The following is a 23,214-nucleotide window of genomic DNA, read 5'->3' as shown; positions in this document are numbered from 1 at the left end:
AAGCATTAATAAACCCAATCAGAATAAAAATTGATTTTTACATTATTGTAGTCTGTAGAAGGCGAACTGACGAACATACTTTATAGTCTGTGTAGGTGAAACGCGCGAAGGCAAAATACATTAACGGCGAAATGTGCACCTTCGAAACCTCTTCTTCAACCACACCCTCACCCCCACCACCCGCCTCAACCACTTTCACTGTTAACCACCCATCTACTCTCTGGCTCTCTGTTCTCTTTCCCCTGTGTGTATTTCACAGGGCTCATGTTGCTGCTCTTCCTGTGTCCTAACGGTAGCAGTCGGGGACTTTACACTATTTTTATCAGAACAAGATCGGAACAGGAGAAAAGTAGAGATTTTTTTTGTATATGTATTTCTTTTTGTCACAACACATTTCTCTGTGTGAAATTCAGGCTGCTCTCCCCAGGGAGAGCGCGTCGCTACACAACAGCGCCACCTTTTTTCTTCTTTTTTTTTCTTTTTTTTTTCCCCTGCGTGCAGTTTTATTTGTTTTTCCTATCGAAGTTGATTTTTCTACAGATTTTTGCCAGGAACAGCCCTTTTGTTGCCGTGGGTTCTTCTACTGACGTGCGCTAAGTGCATGCTGCACTCGGGACCTCGGTTTATCGTCTCATCCGAATGACTAGCCTCCACACCACCACTCAAGGTCTAGTGGAGGGGGAGAAAATATCGGCGGCTGAGCCGTGATTCGAACCAGCACACTCAGATTCTCTCGCTTCCTAGGTGGACGTGTTACCTCAAGGCCATCTTACTGTTACTACTACCACTTCTACTAGTTAGTAATAATAATAACCATGATTATGATGATAAATGGGGTTGACCTCGATGGACAGGGAGCTTGTGACGTTCACCCCCACTCGCCACCTCCTTCCCCCGCTTTCACCCTCCATGATTTTTTATTTTATTTTATTTATTTTTTTTTTTAACACACACAAAAAAACCTAAAACATACATACATACATTCAGAAACAGTACATGCATCAAGTACACCATTCAAGAGCAAGCGTGCCAGTAAACACTGAGACACACACACACACACTCTCTCTCTCTCTCTCTCTGTCTCTCCCTCTCTCACTCTCTCTCTCTCTCTCTCACACACAGAGGCACTACGCACGACTTTGTTAATTGATAAGGGGTACGGTACGGTCCATTGAAGGAGAATGGACGCACGCGCAAGGCCTTTTAGAACAAGGCTGTCGTGGTTTTTGTTTGTTTTTTGTTGTTGTTGGAGTTTTTTGCCTTTCAATTTCCCCGCTTTGCTTGAGGCAGCAAACGAACCTGTGTAGTTTCTGTTCGGGGATGGCAACAACTGTTTCTCGTCAGTTCTTCTCCCCGTTTACTGTGCGTTACAACATGCGGTTCTATCTGTTCATTCGACTTGTGAGAGAGAGAGTGTGTGTGTGTGTGTGTGTGTGTGTTGTGTGTGTGTTCTTCAGTTCAACTTCTATTCACATAATTTGATTTTTGACGAGTGTGTGCTAGTACGATTGTGTGTGTGTGTGCGCGCACGCGCGCATCTCTCTCTGTCTCTCTCTCTCTCCCTCTCTCTCTCTCTCCGTCAGTCGTGGCCCAGTCTCTTTCTGTTTCAGTCTCTCTGCGTCTTGAGTTCATGTGTATTTATCACTGCATGCGCGTTTGAGGTTTTGTTTCATCGTCTGTCCATTGGTGTGAATTTAGATTGTACGTGTGCCACTGGATTCGGTGCTTTCCAGTCCTGTATGTTTTGGTTTTATCGTTTGCAAGCGGGCGTTCAGTTCGCGCGTGCACACACACACACACACACACACACACACACACACACACACACACACACACACACACTCACTCTCTCTCTCTCTCTCTCTCTCTCTCTCTCTCTCTCTCACACACACACACACACACACACACACACACATGTATACGCGCGCGACAAGTATCACACAAGGTGAACAGACATTAAATTGAAGATAGAACACTCACTCATTCACTCACACACACGCGCGCGCGCGCGCTTGCATACATGCAAATATCACACAAGATGAATAGACATTAAATTGAAGATAGAACACTCATTCACACACACACACACACACACACACACACACACACACACACAGTGAGAAAGCTAGCTCCGAAACGGCATTACATGTAAATTGTAACTGACATTCTGTTAACTGCAGACAACTGGGAGGTGAAAATATCATGACGTCACAGCTTCTTGTCTGTTTGTGTGATAAGCGTCGCGGTCGTCATGGCGACTGAGCACGCCCCGTTTTTCAGTTTGTCTGTCAGGCCACGCTGTGTGAGCGCGTGCAGGATGTCAGTGCCTGTTCCGAACTTGTCCGTTCCGGTCCTCCCTGCGTGTTAGATTCTTTTTCGGGGGGTGGGGGTGGTAGTGGATAGATTTTCTGTGAGTGCCAGACTGGTTCCGAAACGCATGTGTGTGTGTGTGCACGCGCGGCGGCAGCGCGAGCGACGGGGCTGTGACTGTGACCCGCTCGAGCCTTATACCTGTCAACCAACCCTTAACGGTTCTTGTACCGTGGGTTGATTAGCATAATACGATACCTGAGTGTGTGGGGCTTACCTATGTGTCGGGCAGCAAGCAGTTCGATCTTTTCATTGTAGTGTCGTGCCGGCTTCGTTTCATTGCTCGCCTGCAAGTTTCGGCACGTCTGTTTCTCTTGTTGTCTGTCACCGTGGGTTGGTGTCAGTCAAGTCATGATCGGACTTGTCCCGTCGTAGTTTGTGGCGTTGGTGTGTGTAGAGTAGTGCAGTGTGCGTCGGTGGAGACGCTGGGACCAGTTGAGCTGTTGCTGTAGTTGTAGTTTGATGATTTTTCTTCCACGGACTGACTGACTGACATGCTGGCAGGATAGTCAAAGAGGTGTGCTGTTCCAGAGATATTCTTTTGTTTGATTTTTTTCCGTCCAGTTTCTGTGCCCCTTTCCGATTCCGTCCAAAATGATCAAATTGGAGAGAACTTCCATGACGACGTTTCGTGTGAGTACTGACTTCACAGCTTCTGTGACTGTGTTTTTTGTTCGTTTCTCCCTTTTCTTTTGGTCTAAAACGTATCTGGCTGCTGTTTGTGTGATGTGGTTTAGCGAAGAGGGGGGTGGGTGGGTGGGAGTGGTGGTGGTGATTGATACCGTTAAGCTCGCGGGCTAACAAAAACTGTACGAGTGTATCTAATATGCGGTCATTGTAAGATAGGTAAAGGTAGAGTGGAGGTGTATTGTATTGATTGGCAAACTTGTAGTCATGATGAATCATGTTTGAAAGGTTACTCTCATCTTCATTGCATCAATTTAATTTTTTTTTTTAATCATACATCAGCACGAATAATAGTACAGTTGTATATCTTTCACTCATTCAGCTCATCGCAGGGTACTGTCAAAGACTGTATGAAATACACAGAATTTGGTACTTAGTAGAGTTGTGGTGTTGTATTGATTGGTAGACTTGTACAGTCATCAATGATGAATCAAGTTACAAAGATTACTGTCATCTTCACTGCATCACTTGTTTTCTTTTTAATCATTCTTCAGCAGACAGATTTCGCTTTTGCTTTTAGTTTCATCAGCTTACAGGTTGCTATCAAAGACTGTATCAAAGACACAGATTTTGGTACTACTAAGCAGAGTAGGGTTGTAGTGTTGTATTGATTGACAGATTTGTACAGTCATCAGTGATGAATCAGGTTTCAGAGATTACTGTCATCTTTCATTGCATCAGTCGTTTTTATAATCATTCTTCGACAGGAAGACCTGTACAATTATTTAGCTTTTTTCACTTTTTTATATTGTTCAGCTTACAGGTACTATCAAACACTATATCAAATACACAGACGTTGTTGCTACCAGGTAGAGTAGAGGTGCTGTGTTTTATGATTGACAGGCTTGAACAGTCATTGGTGACAACAAGTTTGAAAGCTTCATTGTATCAGTTGTTGTTAAAAAGCGTTCTTCAGTATGAAGAATTTGACAATTATTATTTTAAAGGTCTGATAGCTTTTTACATGCAGTCATCAGGGCAGTGATTTCACATCCACTGTGTCAAGGACTTGGCATGTGAAGGCAGGGTTCTTCTTCTTCTTCTTCTGCAGCGTTTGTGGGCTACAACTCCCACGTTCACTCGTATGCACACGAGTGGGCTTTTACGTGTATGACCATTTTTACCCCGCCATGTAGGCATCCATACTCCATTTTCGGGGGCGTGCATGCTGTGTATGTTCTTGTTTCCATAACTCACCGAACGCTGACATGGATTACAGGATCTTTAACGTGCGTATTTGATCTTCTGCTTGCATATACACACGAAGGGGGTTCAGGCACCAGCAGGTCTGCACATATGTTGACCTGGGAGATCGTAAAAATCTCCACCCTTTACCCACCAGGCGCCGTCACTGTGATTCGAACCCGGGACCCTCAGATTGAGAGTCCAACGCTTTAACCACTCAGCTATTGCACCCGTCGAAGGCAGGGTTCAATCATTTTAACTTTCTCCAACCGAAAACAGGTACTCATTCATAACTGGGTGGATTGAAGAAAACCAGAGTACCCATTCATAACTGGGTGGATTGAAGAAAACCAGAGTACCCATTCATAACTGGGTGGATTGAAGAAAACCAGAGTACTTATTCATAACTGGGTGGATTGAAGAAAACCAGAGTACTTATTCATAACTGGGTGGATTGAAGAAAACCAGAGTACCCATTCATAACTGGGTGGATTGAAGAAAACCAGAGTACCCATTCATAACTGGGTGGATTGAAGAAAACCAGAGTACCCATTCATAACTGGGTGGATTGAAGAAAACCAGAGTACCCATTCATAACTGGGTGGATTGAAGAAAACCAGAGTACCCATTCATAACTGGGTGGATTGAAGAAAACCAGAGTACCCATTCATAACTGGGTGGATTGAAGAAAACCAGAGTAAAGTGTCTTAGTACAATTATTACTTTAGCTTTCAGTTTGACCTTGTGGTGTATATTCTAAGTCCCATCCTTATAGTTTTCTGTTAAAGTGGTGGACTCACCTTCCTTCTCTGTGTTTCAAGAATTAGTTTTAGTAGTTATATATATGATAGTTTCAGTCATGAATTTACATTCATTGATTTTAATTGATTGATCTGTATCTATAGGCATCTGTCAGCCTTGGTAGACTATGATTTGCGCTATAGATCTATATCTGTAGGCATAGATGTGTCAGTCTTGGTAAACTATGGAGTTGTTCTCTTTTTGATGATAGAGTCAACATCAGGCGTGGCTGGGCAGGCCAGTACATTAATGAACAGTTGTGAACTGGCTACTGTTATGTGAACTTACTTGAAGGGGTGTAGTTATTGAAAAGTAAAACATGTTCTCTTTGAAGGAATGGATGTAGCTTGGGGAGGTGGGGACTGAGGGGTGGTGGTGGTTCTGCTTTTACTTAGTTGAATTGTGCAGCTTAAGTGTGTGCAATCTTTACAGCCCTTCAGCTATAAGTGGTCATTCTGTAGATTCTAAGTTTAGATATGAAATTTCACTTGTTTTTTTTTCATTCAGTTATTTCATAGTATAAAGAACAGGAACATAGTTATTTGGGAACAGGTTGTGTACATTGTACACATATATATGTGTATGTGTTTGCATCCATGTGTGTGTGTGCCTACACGTGTGTGTGCGCACAAGCGTACAAGTTACATGTGTGTTTTCAAGTGTATGTGTGTGCTTCCTGTGTGAGGGTGCTTGTGTGTGTGTGTATGTGCATCTGTGTGTGTGTGTGTGTGTGCATCTGTGTGTGTGTGTGTGTGCATGTCTACATCTTTGCTGACATGTGTTTTTGATGCATGGGCAACTGAGCAAAGTGTTACCTAGGACAGTACAACAGGCACAGGAGTACAGGAGTACTCCCTGACACACAAAGCAGCAGTGTAGATCAGCCAGTTTATCTCCTTACTCCACTGACTAAAGAGGCAGTGACAGTGTGTGAGGGTGGTGGGTAAAGTGAAAAGATACCAAGATATTGTGATGGTGATAAACGATAGAATTTGTCGACTATTCAAAATTTGGAAAGATCTGTACTGATGGCATTCAAAGTGAAAGGGTATCCAGCCTTTGTGTCATTGTGACACTGAAAGAATTGTCACACATCACACACACACACACACACACACACACACACACACACACACACACACACACACACACACACACACACATACATATTCTTCATATGTTCATGATTTTTTTCTTTCTTTTTTGTTGTTGTTGTATGTTGGACAGATTTGTGCTGGAAATAGTTTTTATTACCAGAAAACTTGGCTGTTGACCTGCATGCCATGAAATGATTTCACACATGATTGTGTGTGTTAGTGATTGACTTCTACATCAGGTTGGGTGGTCCTCCCCACAACACCCTCTAAAAACCAAAACAAAAAAACTTTCATCCTACCTGTATACATACACAAGAGCACACACACACACACACAGAGTGGACATAGAGACAAGCATTCACCTCGCCTCCCCCTCACACATCCAGGTGAAAAATTGATCAGTAGCCATACCAAAGGTGAGGACGATTCCCAACACTGGCAGTACGTCCTCACACCTGATTGGTTCCCCTCCTCCCCTGTCCCTGTGGCACCTGTTCCCATCCCTAATTCATCAGCCCCAGAGCTGGCATGCTGCAGGTCAACTGGTATTGTCACCCTATAGTGTTGGTGAGAGAGACAGACAGAGAGTGTGTGTGAGTGAGTATGCATGGTCTATAATGTATGTGTATGTATGTGTACGTTGTTGTGCGGGTTTGTGTAGGAGGTAGTGAAAATTTAATTGTGTGAGAGAGATAGAGTGTACTGGAATTGTCACTCTACAGTGTTGGTGTGTGTGAGAGAGAGAGAGTGAGTTTGTGTATAAGTGAGTATGCATTTTCTATAATGGATCTGTAGGTTGTGTACGTCTGTGTAAGTAATAATAGGGAGGTAGTGGAACGTTAATTTTGTGAGTGTGTGTTAGAGAGACTGTACTGGTATTGTAACTCTACAGTGTTGGTGTGTGTGTGATAGAGAGAGTGAGTGTGTGTGTGTCTATGAGTATCAGTATGCATGGTCTATAATGCATCAGTAGGTTGTGTGGGTCTGTGTAAGTAATAGGGAGGTAGTGAAAAGTTAATTGTGTGAGAGAGAGACTGTACAGGTATTGTCACTCTACAGTGTTGTACGAGAGAGAGAGAGAGTGTGTGTGTGTGTGTGTTAGTGTGTATCTGTATGCATGGTCAATAATGTATACTGTAGGTTGTGTCAGTCTGTGTAAGCAATAATAGGGAGGTAGTGAAAAGTTAATTGTGTGCGTGGCTGTGAGTGATAGTGTGTGTGTGTGTGTGTGTGTGTGTGTGTGTGTGTGTGTTAGAGTGAGTACACATGATGATAAGTAAAGCATTTGTTTTGTGTATGTATGGTTGTCTGTAATGTATCAGTGTTGTGGGTCTGTGTAACTAAAGACAGTAGCAGGCAGGAGGCATAGTGTACAGTTAATTGTGTCAGTGAAAGAGATAGAGAGCGTGTGTTCAGTGATTCACATGGTCTTCTCTTATGCATCTGAAGCTTGCGTGGGTATGTGTAAGTAATGGTATTGAGGACATGAAAAGTTAAGCAAGCACGTGTGCATGTGAGAGAAAGAGAGAGTGTGTATGTGTGTGCATGGTCGTCAATAATGCATCTGTAGGTCTGTGTAAGTAATGACAGGGGGATAGTGAAAAGTCAATTGTGTGCTCATGAGAGAGAGAGAGAGAGTGTGTGTGTGTGTGTCTAAGTGGCACCAGTCCACATTCCTTATTCATGATGTTCAGTGCCGGCATGCTACAGGTCAACCAGTATTGCTGTGCCACGGTGTGTGTGTGTGGGGGGGGGGGGGGAGAGAGAGTACATGTGTGAGTATGTAAGTGAGTATACATGGTCTTCCATAATGCATCCTACGGTCGTGTGGGTCTGCATAATTGTAAATAATAATGGTCATAGTAACAATGAAAACTTGTGTGTGAGAGAGATGGTGTGTGTGTGTGTGTTGTATACACGTATGATCACCTGTGATGCACCTGCATTTTGTGGGTCTGTGTTAGTAAAAGTACTGATGGGTAGGGAGGTTGTGAAAGGTTAATTGTGTGTGTATGTTCTTCAAATTATTATTTATTGACATGATGTGATTTTAGATTTTAAAAAGTGTGTGTGTGTGTGAGAGAGAGAGAGAGAGAGAGAGAGAGTGTTGTTGTTTTTGTGTGTGTGTGTGTGTGTGTTTTAGGGGGGTTGGGGGGGGTGTATGTGTGTGTGTGTGTGTGCATAGCAAGTGTGTATGCATGGTTGTCAATAATTCAACTGCAGGTTGTATGGGTCTGTGTTACTGAGTAAAAGTACTGACAGGCATGGAAGAGGTGAAAAGGTAATTGAATGAACATGTGTGTGTGTGTGTGTGTGTGTGTGTGTGTGTGTGTGTGTGTGTGTGTGTGTGTGTGTGTGTGTGTGTGACCTGTCACCATCCCTAATTCATGATGCTAGGTGCCAGCATACTACAGGTCTACCAGTATTGTCTCTCCATAGTGTCTGTGTGAGAGACAGTATCACCAGTGTGTGTGTGTGTCCACATCATCTTCAGTAATGCATCTACAGGTTGTGGGTATGTGTTCGTAAGACAGTGATGGGCAGAGAGATTGTGAAAAGTTAATTGTGTGTGTGTGTGTGTGTGTGTGTCAGTGTTTCATATACAGTCTTCATTAAATCACCTACAGGTTGTGGCTTTGTGTTTTAAGACAGTGATGGGCAGACAGATTATGAAAAGTTAAGTGTGTATGTATGGTTTTGTCTGTGTGTGTGTGTGGGGGGGGGGGGTGCATGCATGTGTAAGATCATATGCATAGTCTTCTTTAATGCATCTGCAGGTTATGTTTGTGTAGGTAAGACAGTGATGGACAGAAAGATTATGAAAAGTTAAATGTGTGTGTGTGGTTGTGTGTGTGTGTGTGTGTAAGATCATATGCATAGTCTTCTATAATGCATCTGCAGGTTGTATGGGTCTGTGTTAGGAAAAGTGCTAACACTAAAAGGGACAGATAGGGAAGTATTGAAAACTGATTGTATTCTGCGCATGTGTGTGTGTGAGAGAGAGAGAGAGTATGCATGGTCTATATAATGCCTTTGTTGAGTGTGTGTGTGTGTGTTAGTAATGATAGTGATGGACAGGGAGGTTGTGACAAGTTGATTGCGTGTGTGTGTGTGAGAGAGAGGGGGGGAGGGGGGGGGGCGTTAATGCAATTTGCAGATGTGTGTGGGTTTGAATAAGGGAGTTTGCATGGCCATAAACTATGCATCTGTAGCTTGTGTACATCTGTTAAAACAATAATGGTGACATTGGATGAGAAGGTTACAAAAAGGTGCATACCCGGTAATTCTGAGAGAGAGAGAGAGAGAGAGAATGTGTGTGAGTGTGTGTGTGTGTGACTCGGGACTCAGACTTATTTTATTTGTTAAAAGAATTATGGACACTAAACACCACAGATATATATACATATGTATAATACATGTGTGTGTGTGTGTGTACATGAAGATGTGTCTGTGTATGCATATATGTGTGCAAGTGTGTGCGCATGTTTGTATACATATGAGTGTTTGTGCATGCAAACGTGTGTGTGCATAATATATGTACATGTGTGTGTTTGTGCATGTGTGTGCATATGTATGTATGTGACTCCATGCATATGTATGTTTGTGCCAGTGTGTATGAAAATGAGTGTGTGTGTGTGTTGCATGTGTGTGTATGAATGTGTTTGTGCCCCTGTGTGTGAATACAGTGTATAAGTGTGTGTGTTTGTGAATGCGCGACATGTGTTTTCACTGTGTGACAAGGCTGCAGTGTTGGAGGAAAGAGTGGATCTCTGCAGTACAGGACATGAATATTGGATACCCCCGAAAACGGAGTATGGCTGCCTACATGGCAGGGTAAAAACAGTCATACACGTAAAAGCCCACTCATGTACATACGAGTGAACGTGGGAGTTGCAGCCCACGAATGAAGAAGAAGAAGAAAAACAATGTTGTATGTTGCACCCTCTTCTGTCTTGGACTTCAGGGTGGAATGTGGCAGAAATGCTAAGATGCTGATAGATCTGCCAACACAATGTCCATGGGGGTTTGGGCTCAGATCCTTGGCACGCCCTTCCTCGCAATGGAAAATAAACTGAGCATCCTGTTTTTTAGGATGAGACAGTAAACCCTGGTCCCGTGTGCAGCACGTACTGGGCGCACTGATAAAGAACCCATGGTAATGTAAGTGTTGTCCTCTGGCAAAATTCAGTTGAAGAAATCCACTCTGATATATGTACACATGATGTATATATATTTATACATCTGCATGCACTTAAGGTCTGGCTAAGCAAATTGGGTTTTGCTGCTGATCAGGCATCTGTATAGCAGATGTGGTGTAGATGTATGGATTTGTGTGAAAGCTGTCTCTCTCTCTCTCTCTCTCTCTCTCTCTCTCTCTCTCTCTCATACATACACACACACACTCACACACACACACACACACACTCACACACACACTCTCTCTCACTCACTCACTCACTCACTCTCTCTCTCACACACACACACACACACTCACTCACACACACACACACACACACACACACACACACACACACACACACACACAACCACACACACACACTCTCAATATTTCATTGTCCTGGTGAAAGTTTACCAGTCAGTACGAGATCAATAACCCTATGAGTGGCAAGCATTGGGAAAGAGTGGGGAGATGACGGGAAGCGTGTGTGCGGGGCGGGGTGGGGGTGGGGGGGTTCGGAGGGTGGTGGTGGCAGGCGTGGGAGGGGAGGGGGTGAAAACCATGTGTGCACTGTAGGGGATGAAGAGGGAGGTGTGTGTGGAGGGATGGGATGAAGAGATGGGGGGAGGAGGGGGGGGGGGGTAATGAACACAGGTGGACAGTGATGTGTGATTCTCAGCCACTGATCTAAAAATAGATCAGTGCTCTCAGCATGCAGAAGGTCGTGACACTGCTAGACCGTATGGTACATCTTTTGACTCAAAAGCTGTGGGGTTTTGTGTGTGTTGTGTTGTGTTTTATGAATCTTTATTATGAACAGTTGAACAAGGCACGAAAAATCCAATCATGGGTAAAGTCCCAGTTTACCTCAAGAATTTAGGATGCTGAAGTGGGACACAAATTCCGTCCCACTTTAGAATCCTACATTCAGCTTCACTAGGAATTTAGGATGCTGAAGTAGGACATAACCCAGATTTGTTCTGAGAAATGAAAAAGCTGTGGTTTTAAGGTGTGTGTGTGTGTGTGTAACACGAACATTTTACAAGGTACAAAAAATGTAAATAAATGTGTGTGTGTGTGTAACATGAACATTTTACAAGGTACAAAAAATGTAAATATGTGTGTGTGTGTGTGTGAAACACGAACATTTTACAAGGTACAAAAAATGTAAATATATATATATGTGTGTGTGTGTGTAACACGAACATTTTACAAGGTACAAAAAATGTAAATATGTGTGTGTGTGTGTGTAACATGAACATTTTACAAGGTACAAAAAAAAAAGAAATAAATTCTGTTGTGAGAATTTCAGAAGGTAGAAGAACATGAAGGGAGAGGTGAGTATGTGGGAAGAGAAGGTAAGGGGGGGGGGAGGTGTTCAGAGAGATGATCAGTAGGCAGGTGAGTGGATGGACATGTCTGCCACACAGTCACAGCAGCGGCCGAGGAGGATTCGTGGAGATGAGAAAAGACACAACTTTATATTGTCTGCAAATTCACAGAAAGTTTTGACAAATAAGACAAAGGACAGAAATGTTTTATTGCACCAGTGTTCATCCAGAGGCATAGGCGATTATTGTGTTCTACGTTCACTCTTCCTAGCACACCAGTGAATGTTAGTGAAGATCAAAACACACTTGGTGAAGCACAGTCACTTTTAGAACATGACCATTCACACACACACACACACACACACACACAGAGATTTATGTCTAGGTATATGTATGTTTGTGTGAACTATATGCACCACAATAATAACTGGTGTAACTTTTGCTGCCGGTGGTGCACCATACATAACATGTACGACCAGCAACCAGGTGGGGAGGAGGGATGGAAGGCGATGGAGGGTGGGGGTGGGAGGGAGGAAGAGGTGGTTGCATTAAAAGGAGAGCAGGTGGGCAAGTGAAGTGGGTGGATGGATAAACGTCTGGCACACAGCAGGCAGCCAGCGGAAGATCCATCGGCAGACTGCTATACTATACTACCAGTGACGACCGGTAGATCTCTATACCAGTCCACGTGGGCAAGTAGCGGGCTGGCTGGCTTTCCTCCTCACCGGCTTAGTCCACTCATTTTCTCTTTGGCCCTGAGCACTGAGCTACTACTGAGCTCGATGGCCCTGGGTATGGCAATCAATGATCACACATCATGTCTATTGATCCCTGTGTGTGTGTGTGTGTGTGTGTGTGTTTAATGTGCGTGTGTGTGTTTGGCCTGGTCTGCAGCTGTGCTGCCTTGGAGTGGATGAATGGGAGGGGAGGGGAGGAGGGGGTTATGGAAGTGGATGATTGAGGGTGGTGGTGGTAGGAGGTGAGGTGGAGGAAGGATGGAAGTTGGTGGTAGATGTGGTGGTGGGGATGGAGGATGGGGGTGGAGCTTGGGGGAGTGGTGTGTGTGTGTGTGTGTGTGTGTGTGTGCAGGTAAGTGTGATGCAGTGAGTGATTGTGGTGATAGAAGTGGTAATGGATGATTCCAGAAAGAGGGGAAAGAGAAAGTGTGTGTGTGTGTGAATCAAAGTGGATTGGTAGACAGTGGAGATAGCAATATGTGAATAGAGTTTTGTTGTTTTATATGTGTGCTTGTATGTTCTGGAATATACACACATGCATGTGTGTGTGCATTTATACATGTGTGAGAGCATAAAAAATAACATTATTCTTATGCATACGAAAATAAGAGAGAACCATAGATAAATGGAATCAGAAACTGGCCGGTGGCCATCGGTCTGCATACACACACACACACACACACACACACACACACACACACACACACACACACTTGTACACACATACACTCACACATACACTCTCTCTCTCTCTCTCTCTCACACACACACACACACACACACACACACACACACACACACACACACAAGCCAACAGATCGCAGTGAAGGGGGGAGGGGGGAGAAAGGATCCCCACCCTCTTCCATTGGCCACTAGTCAACAGAGTGTGTTGTATGCGTGTGTGTGTGCGTGTGTGTGTGTGTTGTATGATTGGAGAGGGTGGGGGGGAGCTGGTGGAGGGAGACAACCTGCTGATTAATCCTGGACTCTCAGACAAATGAGGGAGGGGAGGCAATCTGTTGTTGCTGCTGCTGCTGGAGTGGTCATTTTGCCCTCCCCCCAACTCCCCCCCCCCCCCCCTTCACCCCAACCCACACCCCCACCCACCTCCAGTCATCTTTCCTTCCTTGTCTGCAGCCAGGGAAAGAGAAAATGGTGGACATAAGGTGTGGGGATTGGGTGGGGGGGAGTGAGGGGGGATGTGAAGAGGAGTTTGGAGGTGGAGTAGAGGGGAGGGGGTTGGAGATAGCTGGGTGGGTGGCGGTGGGTTGTGGCTGTTGTTGTTTCCTTTTTTTTGTATTGTTGTATGGGGACAAGGAGAATGGAGGGGGAGAGGGGTTGTGGAGTGGAGGTTGGGGGTCTGGGAGAGGGTTGGAGGGGGTACTGGTAGCTTGGGGCTGTTGTAGTGATTTTTTATTCTGTCTCCCTCCCTCTCTCTGACTCTCTCCCCTCTCTCTCTCTGGCTCTCTCTCTCTCCCCTCTCTCTCTCCCTCTGTCTCTCTCTCTCTCCCTCTCTCTCTGTCTCTCTGTAATATATATATATATATATATATATATATATATATATATACACACGATTAATATGTGTATGTTTGTGTATTATCTATATATGTGTTTATGTAGATAAATGTGCATGTATATGTATTGTATAAATATATATGTGTATGAGAGTGTGCATTCATTGTTCAGTTTGATGTCTTTTAACTGTTAGTCATACTAGACAAGGGAAGTGGGGTAAAAACTGACGTGGAGGGAAACAGTTGCATGAGTTGGTGAGAAAATGTGTGTGTGTGTGTGTGTTCTCCAATATCAGAAAATGTCTATAGATTCATAAAGTCTGGTATTACTATTAGACAATGTAAATAACTGGGATGTCTTTGTGTGTGTGTGTGTGTGTGTTTGTGTATGTGTGTGTGTTTTCCAATATCAGAAGATGTCTGTTCATAAAGTATGGTATTAGACAATGTAAATAACTGGGATGTCTGTGTGTGTGTCTGTCTATGGAGACATGCTCTAGAGGCGAGTAGTGAATGTTTGTTTTATTGAAATTTCAAAAGTGGATTTGGTAGAGAAAAAAATATGTCAAATGCCCGATAATTATGTTATCAGCTTCTTCAGATTTCAAAGTAGTAATCATAAGTTGGAAATAGAAACAGGGAGACACAAAGGCATACCATCAGAGTTACAGCTTTGAAATGTTTGTAACATGTCTGTGATTGGGGGTGAGTTTCATTTTATAATGGAATGTCCCAGTTATGATCAGTTACAAAGTAGGTATGTTCCTAAAAAATATTTGTCTCCAAAATCAGTTTTTAATTTTTGTAATATGCTCAAAGGAGGTAAAAAAGTCATTTTAGCTGTAAGTAAGATGATTAGATTTGCAAATGTTGCCTAGCTACACTTTTGGATTTACGACATTTGTGTTTTTTCAACTTTTATGTGACATTGTAGTGTATTTGGAAATGTTTGTTCTGGGCATGAAAACATTTTGCAGTAATCCTCCATACTCCAGTTGGAGTGAAAGGATAATTAAAACTTGAAACTTGTGCGTGCATGTGTGTGTGTGTGTGTTTTCCAGCATCAGAAAATATCTGTTCATAAAGTGTGGTATTAGACAATGTAATTAACTGGGATGTCTATGTCTGTGTGTGTGTGTGTGTGTTTTCCAATATCAGAAGATGTCTGTTCATAAAGTATGGTATTAGACAATGCAAATAACTGGGATGTGTGTGTGTGTGTGTTTTCCAATATTAGATGTCTGTTCATCAAGTATGGCACTAGACAATGTAAATAACTGGGATGTCTATGTCTGTATGTGTGAGTGTTTTCCAATATCAGATGTCTGTTCATCAAGTATGGTACTAGACAATGTAAATAACTGGGATGTCTATGTGTGTGTGTGTGAGTGTTTTCCAATATCAGATGTCTGTTCATCAAGTATGGTACTAGACAATGTAAATAACTGGGATGTCTATGTCTGTGTGTGACAGCTCAACCCCATAGTGCCTCATGCCTCCTCCTCAGCAGACATGAGTCCGGACTCACAGTCAAACCTCATTGGCTCCAGTCCTTTCCACGATGTGAGTCTTTGTGTCAGTGTGATTGTCATTGTCATCTTCATCATCACGGTCATTATTGTCATTTCCATCATTTTCGTCTTCATCATCATGAGTCATAATCACTGGTCATCATCTTCGTTACTGTTATTGTCATCTTTATCATTATTTTTACCAGTAACACTTTTTGACATTGTGATTGTCATTGTCATCTTAACCAGTGGGTTTGTCAGCTGTAATCAAGGGATTAAAGTGGAGCTGTTTGTGTTAACCAGTGGCTTTGTCAGCTGTAATCAAGGGATTAAAGTGGAGCTGTGTGTGTTAACCAGTGGTTTTGTCAGCTGTAATCAAGGGATTAAAGTGGAGCTGTTTGTGTTAACCAGTGGCTTTGTCAGCTGTAATCAAGGGATTAAAGTGGAATTGTTTTTGTTAACCAGTGGCTTTGTCAGCTGTAATCAAGGGATTAAAGTGGACATGTTTGTGTTAACCAGTGGCTTTGTCAGCTGTAATCAAGGGATTAAAGTGGAGCTGTGTGTGTTAACCAGTGGTTTTGTCAGCTGTAATCAAGGGATTAAAGTGGAGCTGTGTGTGTTAACCAGTGGCTTTGTCAGCTGTAATGAAGGGATTAAAGTGGAGCTGTGTTTGTTAACCAGTGGCTTTGTCAGCTGTAATGAAGGGATTAAAGTGGAGCTGTGTGTGTTAACCAGTGGTTTTGTCAGCTGTAATCAAGGGATTAAAGTGGAGCTGTGTGTGTTAACCAGTGGCTTTGTCAGCTGTAATGAAGGGATTAAAGTGGAGCTGTGTGTGTTAACCAGTGGCTTTGTCAGCTGTAATGAAGGGATTAAAGTGGAGCTGTGTGTGTTAACCAGTGGCTTTGTCATCTTCAGTTTGATGGTGTGTCACAGGACAACAGACTGGGTCAGACCAACACATCAACGTCAGTTCCTGAATTGTGAGTGCTCTGTCTGTCTGTCTCTCTTCCTCTCTCCCCTCCCACCCCCTGTCTGTTTCTCTCTCTCTCTCTCTCTCTCTCCCTTCTCCCTCCCCCACCCTCTCTCTCTCCCCCCCCTTCTCCCTCCCCCACCCCCTCTCTCTCCCCCCCTCTTCTCTGTCCCTCTCTCTCTCCCCCCCCCTTCTCCCTCCCCCACCCCCTCTCTCTCCCCCCCTCTTCTCTGTCCCCCTCTCTCTCCCCCCCCCTTCTCCCTCCCCCACCCTCTCTCTCTCTCCCCCTTCTCCCTCCCCCACCCTCTCTCTCTCCCCCCCCCTTCTCCCTCCCCCACCCTCTCTCTCTCTCCCCCCCCCCTTCTCCCTCCCCCCCCCTCTCTCTCTCTCCCCCTTCTCCCTCCCCCACCCTCTCTCTCTCTCCCCCTCTTCTCTGTCCCTCTCTCTCCCTCCCCACCTCTCTCTCTCTCTCAAATGAAGACATATATGTGGGTGGGTTTTTTTTTCTTTCTTTCTGCATCTATGGGCTGTAACTCCCATGTTTTTTTTCACACACATGTACGAGCGGGCTTTTATTTTTATGACCATTGATGATACCCTGCCTTCAGGGCAGCCGTCGTCCTCTTTTGGTGTGTGCATGCTATGGCTGACATGATTTATGAGATCTCGACATGCATATTTGATCCTCTGCCTGTGAAAACTCATCAGGAGGAGTGAGGCAGTGGCAGGCCTGCACACCTGTTGACATGTAAGAACAGAAAAATCCCCACGCATAATCCACCAGGCGCCGGATATCGGGATCGAACCCAGGACCTTCAGTTTGGAAGTCCAATACTCTGTTCACTTATCATGCCTGTCAAGAGAAAAGAAAGGAGATTGTTGGCTTGTTTTTGTTTCTGCGCTTACCTCTCTAGAGAGGACATCCTGCGAAGTGTAATGTGTTGATTTTATAAACTTTTATAAGCAAATACCTTCTCTTCCTTTCTTCTTTGTTGATTTTTAAGTATCTTTAATTTTCCTGTTTGTGTTTTTTTTGGGTGTACCTTATTCGTTCTTGTGTGGACAGGTCTTCACATTAAATTTCCAAAGAGCTCTGTCTGTTTCTGTCTCTGTTTTTCATTTCCTCACACACACACACACACACTCACACACACACACACACTCACACTCTCACACACACACACACACACACACACACACTCTCACACACACACACACACACACACACACACACAGGCTTCACATTAAATTTCCAAAGAATTCTGTCTGTTTCTGTCTCTCTGTTTTTCATTTCCACACACACACACACACACACACACACACACACACACACACACACACACACACACACACACACACACACACACACACACACACACACACACACACACACACACACACACACACACACACACACACATATCCGCATGCATGTGTGTATACTTACACAATACTTACAACATAGGTATCAAAATGTAAGTGCATGTACGGCTCTGGTTATGTGTACAGGTATGTGTGTATGTGATTGCATCCCTTCATGTATATACACTCTTCACATACGCAAATGTGTAAGCGTGTGCTTGGGTTTTTGTTACGTGTACAGTTCAGACTACCCTGGCGACTACAACTTTGAAATCTCCTTTGCACCCCCTTCCAAAGAGACAAAGTCGACAACCTGGACGGTAAGAAATCCACACTTATCTTTCTCCTCTATTTTCTGTTTTGCAAGAAGAAGTTATTTTATAGTGCAGTCAAATGGTACTTATCACTGACTCAGTCAGCCCATACAATCGGTGATAAAATTTCGTTTTGTTTCGTTTTACAAATATACTGGTGATTGAAGATGTTGAGAATTACACGGCAACCATCATACATCTCATACAGCACAGTGGCTAAATAATGCACACATATCAAATTACTTAAAGCCAATGTCAGGAAATGATATTTACGTATTGTGATGTGTGATGAGTGTTGTGCAATGTGTGATGATTTTGTGTGTGTTTGAACGTAAGTTGATATGGCTGGATGTCTGTGCAGTGTGTGTGTGGTTGTATGCGTGTGTGTGTGTGTGCAGATGTGTTCATGGTTGCATGTGTGTGTGTGTGTGCATGGTTGTGTGTGTGTGTGAGTGTGTGTGTGTGTGTGTGTGTGCAAGCTTGCATGTACCCAGTGTCACATGTGTGTGTTGCTTGTGTGGTGGTTACATGTATATGGTTGCATTTGTGTGTGTGTGTGTGTGTGTGTGTGTGTGGGCATGGTTGTGTGTGTGTGTGTGTGTGTGTGTGTGCAAGCTTGCATGTACCCAGTGTCACGTGTGTGTTGCTTGTGTGGTGATTACATGTATATAGTTGCATTTGTGTGTGTGTGTGTGTGTTTGTGTGTATGTGTGTGCAAGCTTGCATGTACCCAGTGTCACATGTGTGTTTTGCTTGTGTGGTGGTTACATGTATATGGTTGCATTTGTGTATGGCGTGTGTGTGTGGCGTGTATGTGTGTGTGTATGTATGGCGTGTGTGTCTGCGTGTGCTTGCATGATGAGAATCAGAACCATATTTATTTGTCATGAAAACAGTAAATGAAAGGTTTACAGACACAACAATAAAGGGTTAAAAAAAAACACACAAAAAAACAAAAACGAACCAAACTAAATGTTTGGTGTTCCAATTAAAATGTGACATGTTCTTTGAAACATTCATACATGAACTTTGCTCGTCGAGGTTGTACAGGGTCGTAATTACATGATTAACTGACTGTATCACTACCATTGTGTGTGTGTGTGTGTGCAGCATTCATCATTGCTGAAAAAGCTGTATGTGAGGATGGCGACGACGTGTCCTGTCAGATTCAAGACAGAGGTACAGGCTCCACAGGGCTCCATCATCAGGGCCATGCCTGTCTTCTCCAAACCTGAACACTGTCAGGAGGTCAGTGTGTGTGTGTGTGTGTGCATGACTCCATCATCAGGGCCATGCCTGTCTTCTCCAAACCTGAACACTGTCTGGAGGTCAGTGTGTGTGTGCGTGCGTGTGTGTGTGTGTGTGTGTGTGTGTGTGTGTGCATGACTCCATCATCAGGGCCATGCCTGTCTTCTCCAAACCTGAACACTGTCAGGAGGTCAGTGTGTGTGTGTGTGTGTGTGTGTGTGTGTGTGTGCATGACTCCATCATCAGGGCCATGCCTGTCTTCTCCAAACCTGAACACTGTCAGGAGGTCAGTGTGTGTGTGAGTGTGTGTGTGTGTGTGTGTGTGTGTGCATGACTCCATCATCAGGGCCATGCCTGTCTTCTCCAAACCTGAACGCTGTCAGGAGGTCAGTGTGTGTGTGAGTGTGTGTGTGTGTGTGTGTGTGTGTGTGTGTGTGTGTGCATGACTCCATCATCAGGGCCATGCCTGTCTTCTCTAAACCTGAACACTGTCAGGAGGTCAGTGTGTGTGTGAGTGTGTGTGTGTGTGTGTGTGTGCATGACTCCATCATCAGGGCCATGCCTGTCTTCTCTAAACCTGAACACTGTCAGGAGGTCAGTGTGTGTGTGTGTGTGTGCATGACTCCATCATCAGGGCCATGCCTGTCTTCTCTAAACCTGAACACTGTCAGGAGGTCAGTGTGTGTGTGTGTGTGTGTGTGTGTGTGTTCTTTAGTTTAATGTCTATCCACATACTGTGATTTTAAACAAATGTGTGTGCATGTTTGTGTGTGTGTGTGTATGTGTTCTTTAGTTTAATGTCAATCCACATACTGTGATTTTAAACAAATGTTGTGTGCGTGTTTGTGTGTGTGGACGTATCATCAGGGCCATGCCCATCTTCTCCAAACTGTCAGGAGGTCAGTGGGTGTGTGTGTTGTTCTGTGTGTGTGTGTGTGTGTGTGTGGATGTATCATTGTTGGGGCCATGTCAGTCTTCTCTTGCCGGAATATTATCAGAAGGTGTGTGTGTGTGTTATGGGAGATTATTAGTTAAGTATATGTGTGTGTGTGGGGGGGGATGTTTTTGTGGTTCTGTGTGCGTGTGTGTGTGTGCAACACTGACAGAGTACAACTACACACATGTTTCATTACACATGTGCTTACCATGTCATTCTCTCTGTTAGAACAGTTTTTATTCAAGCTTTGAGCTAAGGCAAAACATTCAGTAACGTGTAAAGGAAATCAGTGTGCAGATGAGATTCTTAGCTCTCTGTGTGTAGTGCAGGGTGTTTTTGTGGTTCTCTGTGTGTGTGTGTGTGCGCGCAATACTGACAGAATACGATTGCAAACATATTTCTTCACAAATACGTTAACTGTGTCATGCTGTCACATATACAGATGGTGAAGCGGTGTCCGAACCATGCGAGCGAGGACTTGAAGAAGAACGTGATGGCTGCCAACCACCTGGTAAGGTGTGAACACAGCATGGCTCAGTACGTTGAGGACCCACACACACTGAGGCACTCCGTCGTCATTCCCTATGAAATGCCCCAGGCTGGGTCTGAGTGGGTCACCAACCTCTTTCAGGTGTGTTTTGTAGGTGTGTGTGTGTGTGTTGGTGGGGGGTGTGGGGGGGTACCAACCTTTTCCAGGTGTGTTTTGTAGGTGTATGTGTGTTGGTGGGGGGGCGAGGGGGTACCAACCTCTTTCAGGTGTGTTTTGTAGGTGTGTGTGTTGGTGGGGGGGCGGGGGGGTACCAACCTCTTTCAGGTGTGTTTTGTAGGTGTGTGTGTTGGTGGGGGGTGTGGGGGGGTACCAACCTTTTCCAGGTGTGTTTTGTAGGTGTGTGTGTTGGTGGGGGATGTGGGGGGGTACCAACCTTTTCCAGGTGTGTTTTGTAGGTGTATGTGTGTTGGTGGGGGGTGTGGGGGGGGGTACCAACCTTTTCCAGGTGTGTTTTGTAGGTGTATGTGTGTTTGGGGGGGGGGTGTGGGGGGGGGGTACCAACCTCTTCCAGGTGTGTTTTGTAGATAGGTGTGTTTGTGGGGGTTGGGGGTGGTGGTGGTATATTGGGTCATCAGACACTGTGTCATTATTCCCTCATCTGAATAAACATTTTATTCTTTCCGTCCTTCCTGTATCACTTCTCTATTTATGTTGCAGTTCATGATTTTTTTTTTATATTGCACTTTACATGAATAGTGATGAGTATTTCTAACCAGTGTGTCTCTTTAACTCTTTGAGCCCTGAGTTCCTGAGCAATGTTAACCCTTCTGCCGGAGCTCCTGAGCCAAAATTTGCAAATAATTGATATTAAACCCTTTGAGCCCTGACCACCGCTTTACCGGTGGCAGAGAAAAATGACATAATGCCCAGCCACCAGTTGAGCGGTGCGTAAACACTTGAAGCATGCAGAGTCAACCTGGCCCCTCAGGGCAGAAATCAGGGACAAAACGTGCGAGAAAACACCTGTACACAACACAGCAAGTAATTGATATGCTTGATGATTTATTGGAAGTAGAGTATGACAGTGATTACTCTGATAGTGAGGTGGAATTCGAATCGGATGATTTTGCTACAGATAGTGATGTTGAAAATGAATCTGAGCATGCGGAATCAGTTGATCAAAGGAGGCGTGTCAGGTTGAGACTCTGCACACTTCATGGTAGAAATCGATCTTTTTTATCCAAAGCACATGCACAAAACAGTGAAAAGGCGCGGCAATGTTGGTACTACATTCGCTGACGTCAGAATATTACGTTTTTTCTGATTGGCTCTTCAATATAAGTCAACCAATAGCAAAACACGACACAAGTGTTTACGCACCGCTCAACCAGTGGCCAGGCATTATGCCACCCCTCCCCACCACCGGTAAAGCAATGGTCAGGGCTCAAAAGGTTAATGTTCATATTCTCCTGCCACATGTCGTTACACATGCTTAGAGCTACAAGGTAAGCGTCATGTACTTACCGGTGTTTATTGCCCATTATCTCCTCCAGCAGCACTCTGGGTGTTTCAGTAACAAAGATTTTTTGCGAGACTGGATTGATTGGTTGATATGGATATATTTACATTGCACCTATCCTCAGTCGGAGACCAAGCTATAAGCGCTTTACAAACACAGGGTCATTTGCACAATAGGCTGCCTACCTGGGTAGAGCCGACTGACGGCTGCCACTGGGCACTCATCATTCGTTTCCTGTGTAATTCGATTAGATTTCAGGCACGCACACATACACACTCAGACAGACATGTAACATTTTACGTGTATGACCCTTTTGTTTATTTACCCCACCATGTAGGCAGACAAACTCCGTTTTCAGGGGTGTGCATGCTGGTATGCTGGTAAGGGGTATGTTCTTGTTTCCATAACCCACCGAACGCTGCGCCCATCCCCCAACCTGGAGGACCTGGGATCGCGCTTTGTCCAAACTCCACCCTTCCACCTGTCTGGCTCGGGTGGCCCGACCAGGAGCTTAGCCTCCACCAGCATAGCTCTAGGTCTTCCTGAGGCACACAAGCCCCCCTACCCTCCTCCCCCCCATGCCCGACCATGGCAAGGTGCCAGTCCTTCAGCCATCTGTTCACAGGTGGTGAAAGATGGAGAAAGCACTATGTAGATGCACTTTTTTTATTTGTAGTACTAGTAGTAGGGTCTGTTGACAGTGATGTACATGGCTGTTACAGGTTCCTTTCACAATTCATGTGTCTTGGGTCATGTGTCACAGTTCATGTGTCAGGGGTTGTGTATCACTGGTCGTGTGTCACCACAGTTGACATGTCTGGGGTCATGTTGAAGTTCATGTGTCTGGGGTCGTGTGCGCAGTACATGTGTCTGAGTTTGCATGCCACAGTTCATGTGTCTGGGGTCATGTGTCATATTTCGTGTGTAGGGGTCACATGTCATGGTTCATGTGTCGGGG

The 23,214-nt window shown here is 44.5% G+C and overlaps 1 protein-coding gene across 1 annotated transcript in view; it reads left to right on the top strand.

Moving 5' to 3' along the window:
- Positions 1-2,444: 2,444 nt before the first annotated feature.
- Positions 2,445-23,214, top strand: part of LOC143301753 (uncharacterized) — a 51,290-nt gene continuing 30,520 nt past the window's right edge. The window contains exons 1-6 of the mRNA XM_076616141.1: positions 2,445-3,003; positions 15,379-15,468; positions 16,332-16,396; positions 17,990-18,068; positions 19,173-19,310; positions 20,690-20,878. Coding sequence (XP_076472256.1) covers positions 2,965-3,003; positions 15,379-15,468; positions 16,332-16,396; positions 17,990-18,068; positions 19,173-19,310; positions 20,690-20,878 — 600 coding nt within the window. The 5' untranslated portion in view covers positions 2,445-2,964. The remainder of the gene's footprint in view (positions 3,004-15,378; positions 15,469-16,331; positions 16,397-17,989; positions 18,069-19,172; positions 19,311-20,689; positions 20,879-23,214) is intronic.

Source organism: Babylonia areolata, chromosome 28, assembly GCF_041734735.1.
Source record: "Babylonia areolata isolate BAREFJ2019XMU chromosome 28, ASM4173473v1, whole genome shotgun sequence".
NCBI lineage: Eukaryota > Metazoa > Mollusca > Gastropoda > Neogastropoda > Buccinidae > Babylonia > Babylonia areolata.
This window is presented reverse-complemented; position numbering and strand designations above follow the sequence as displayed.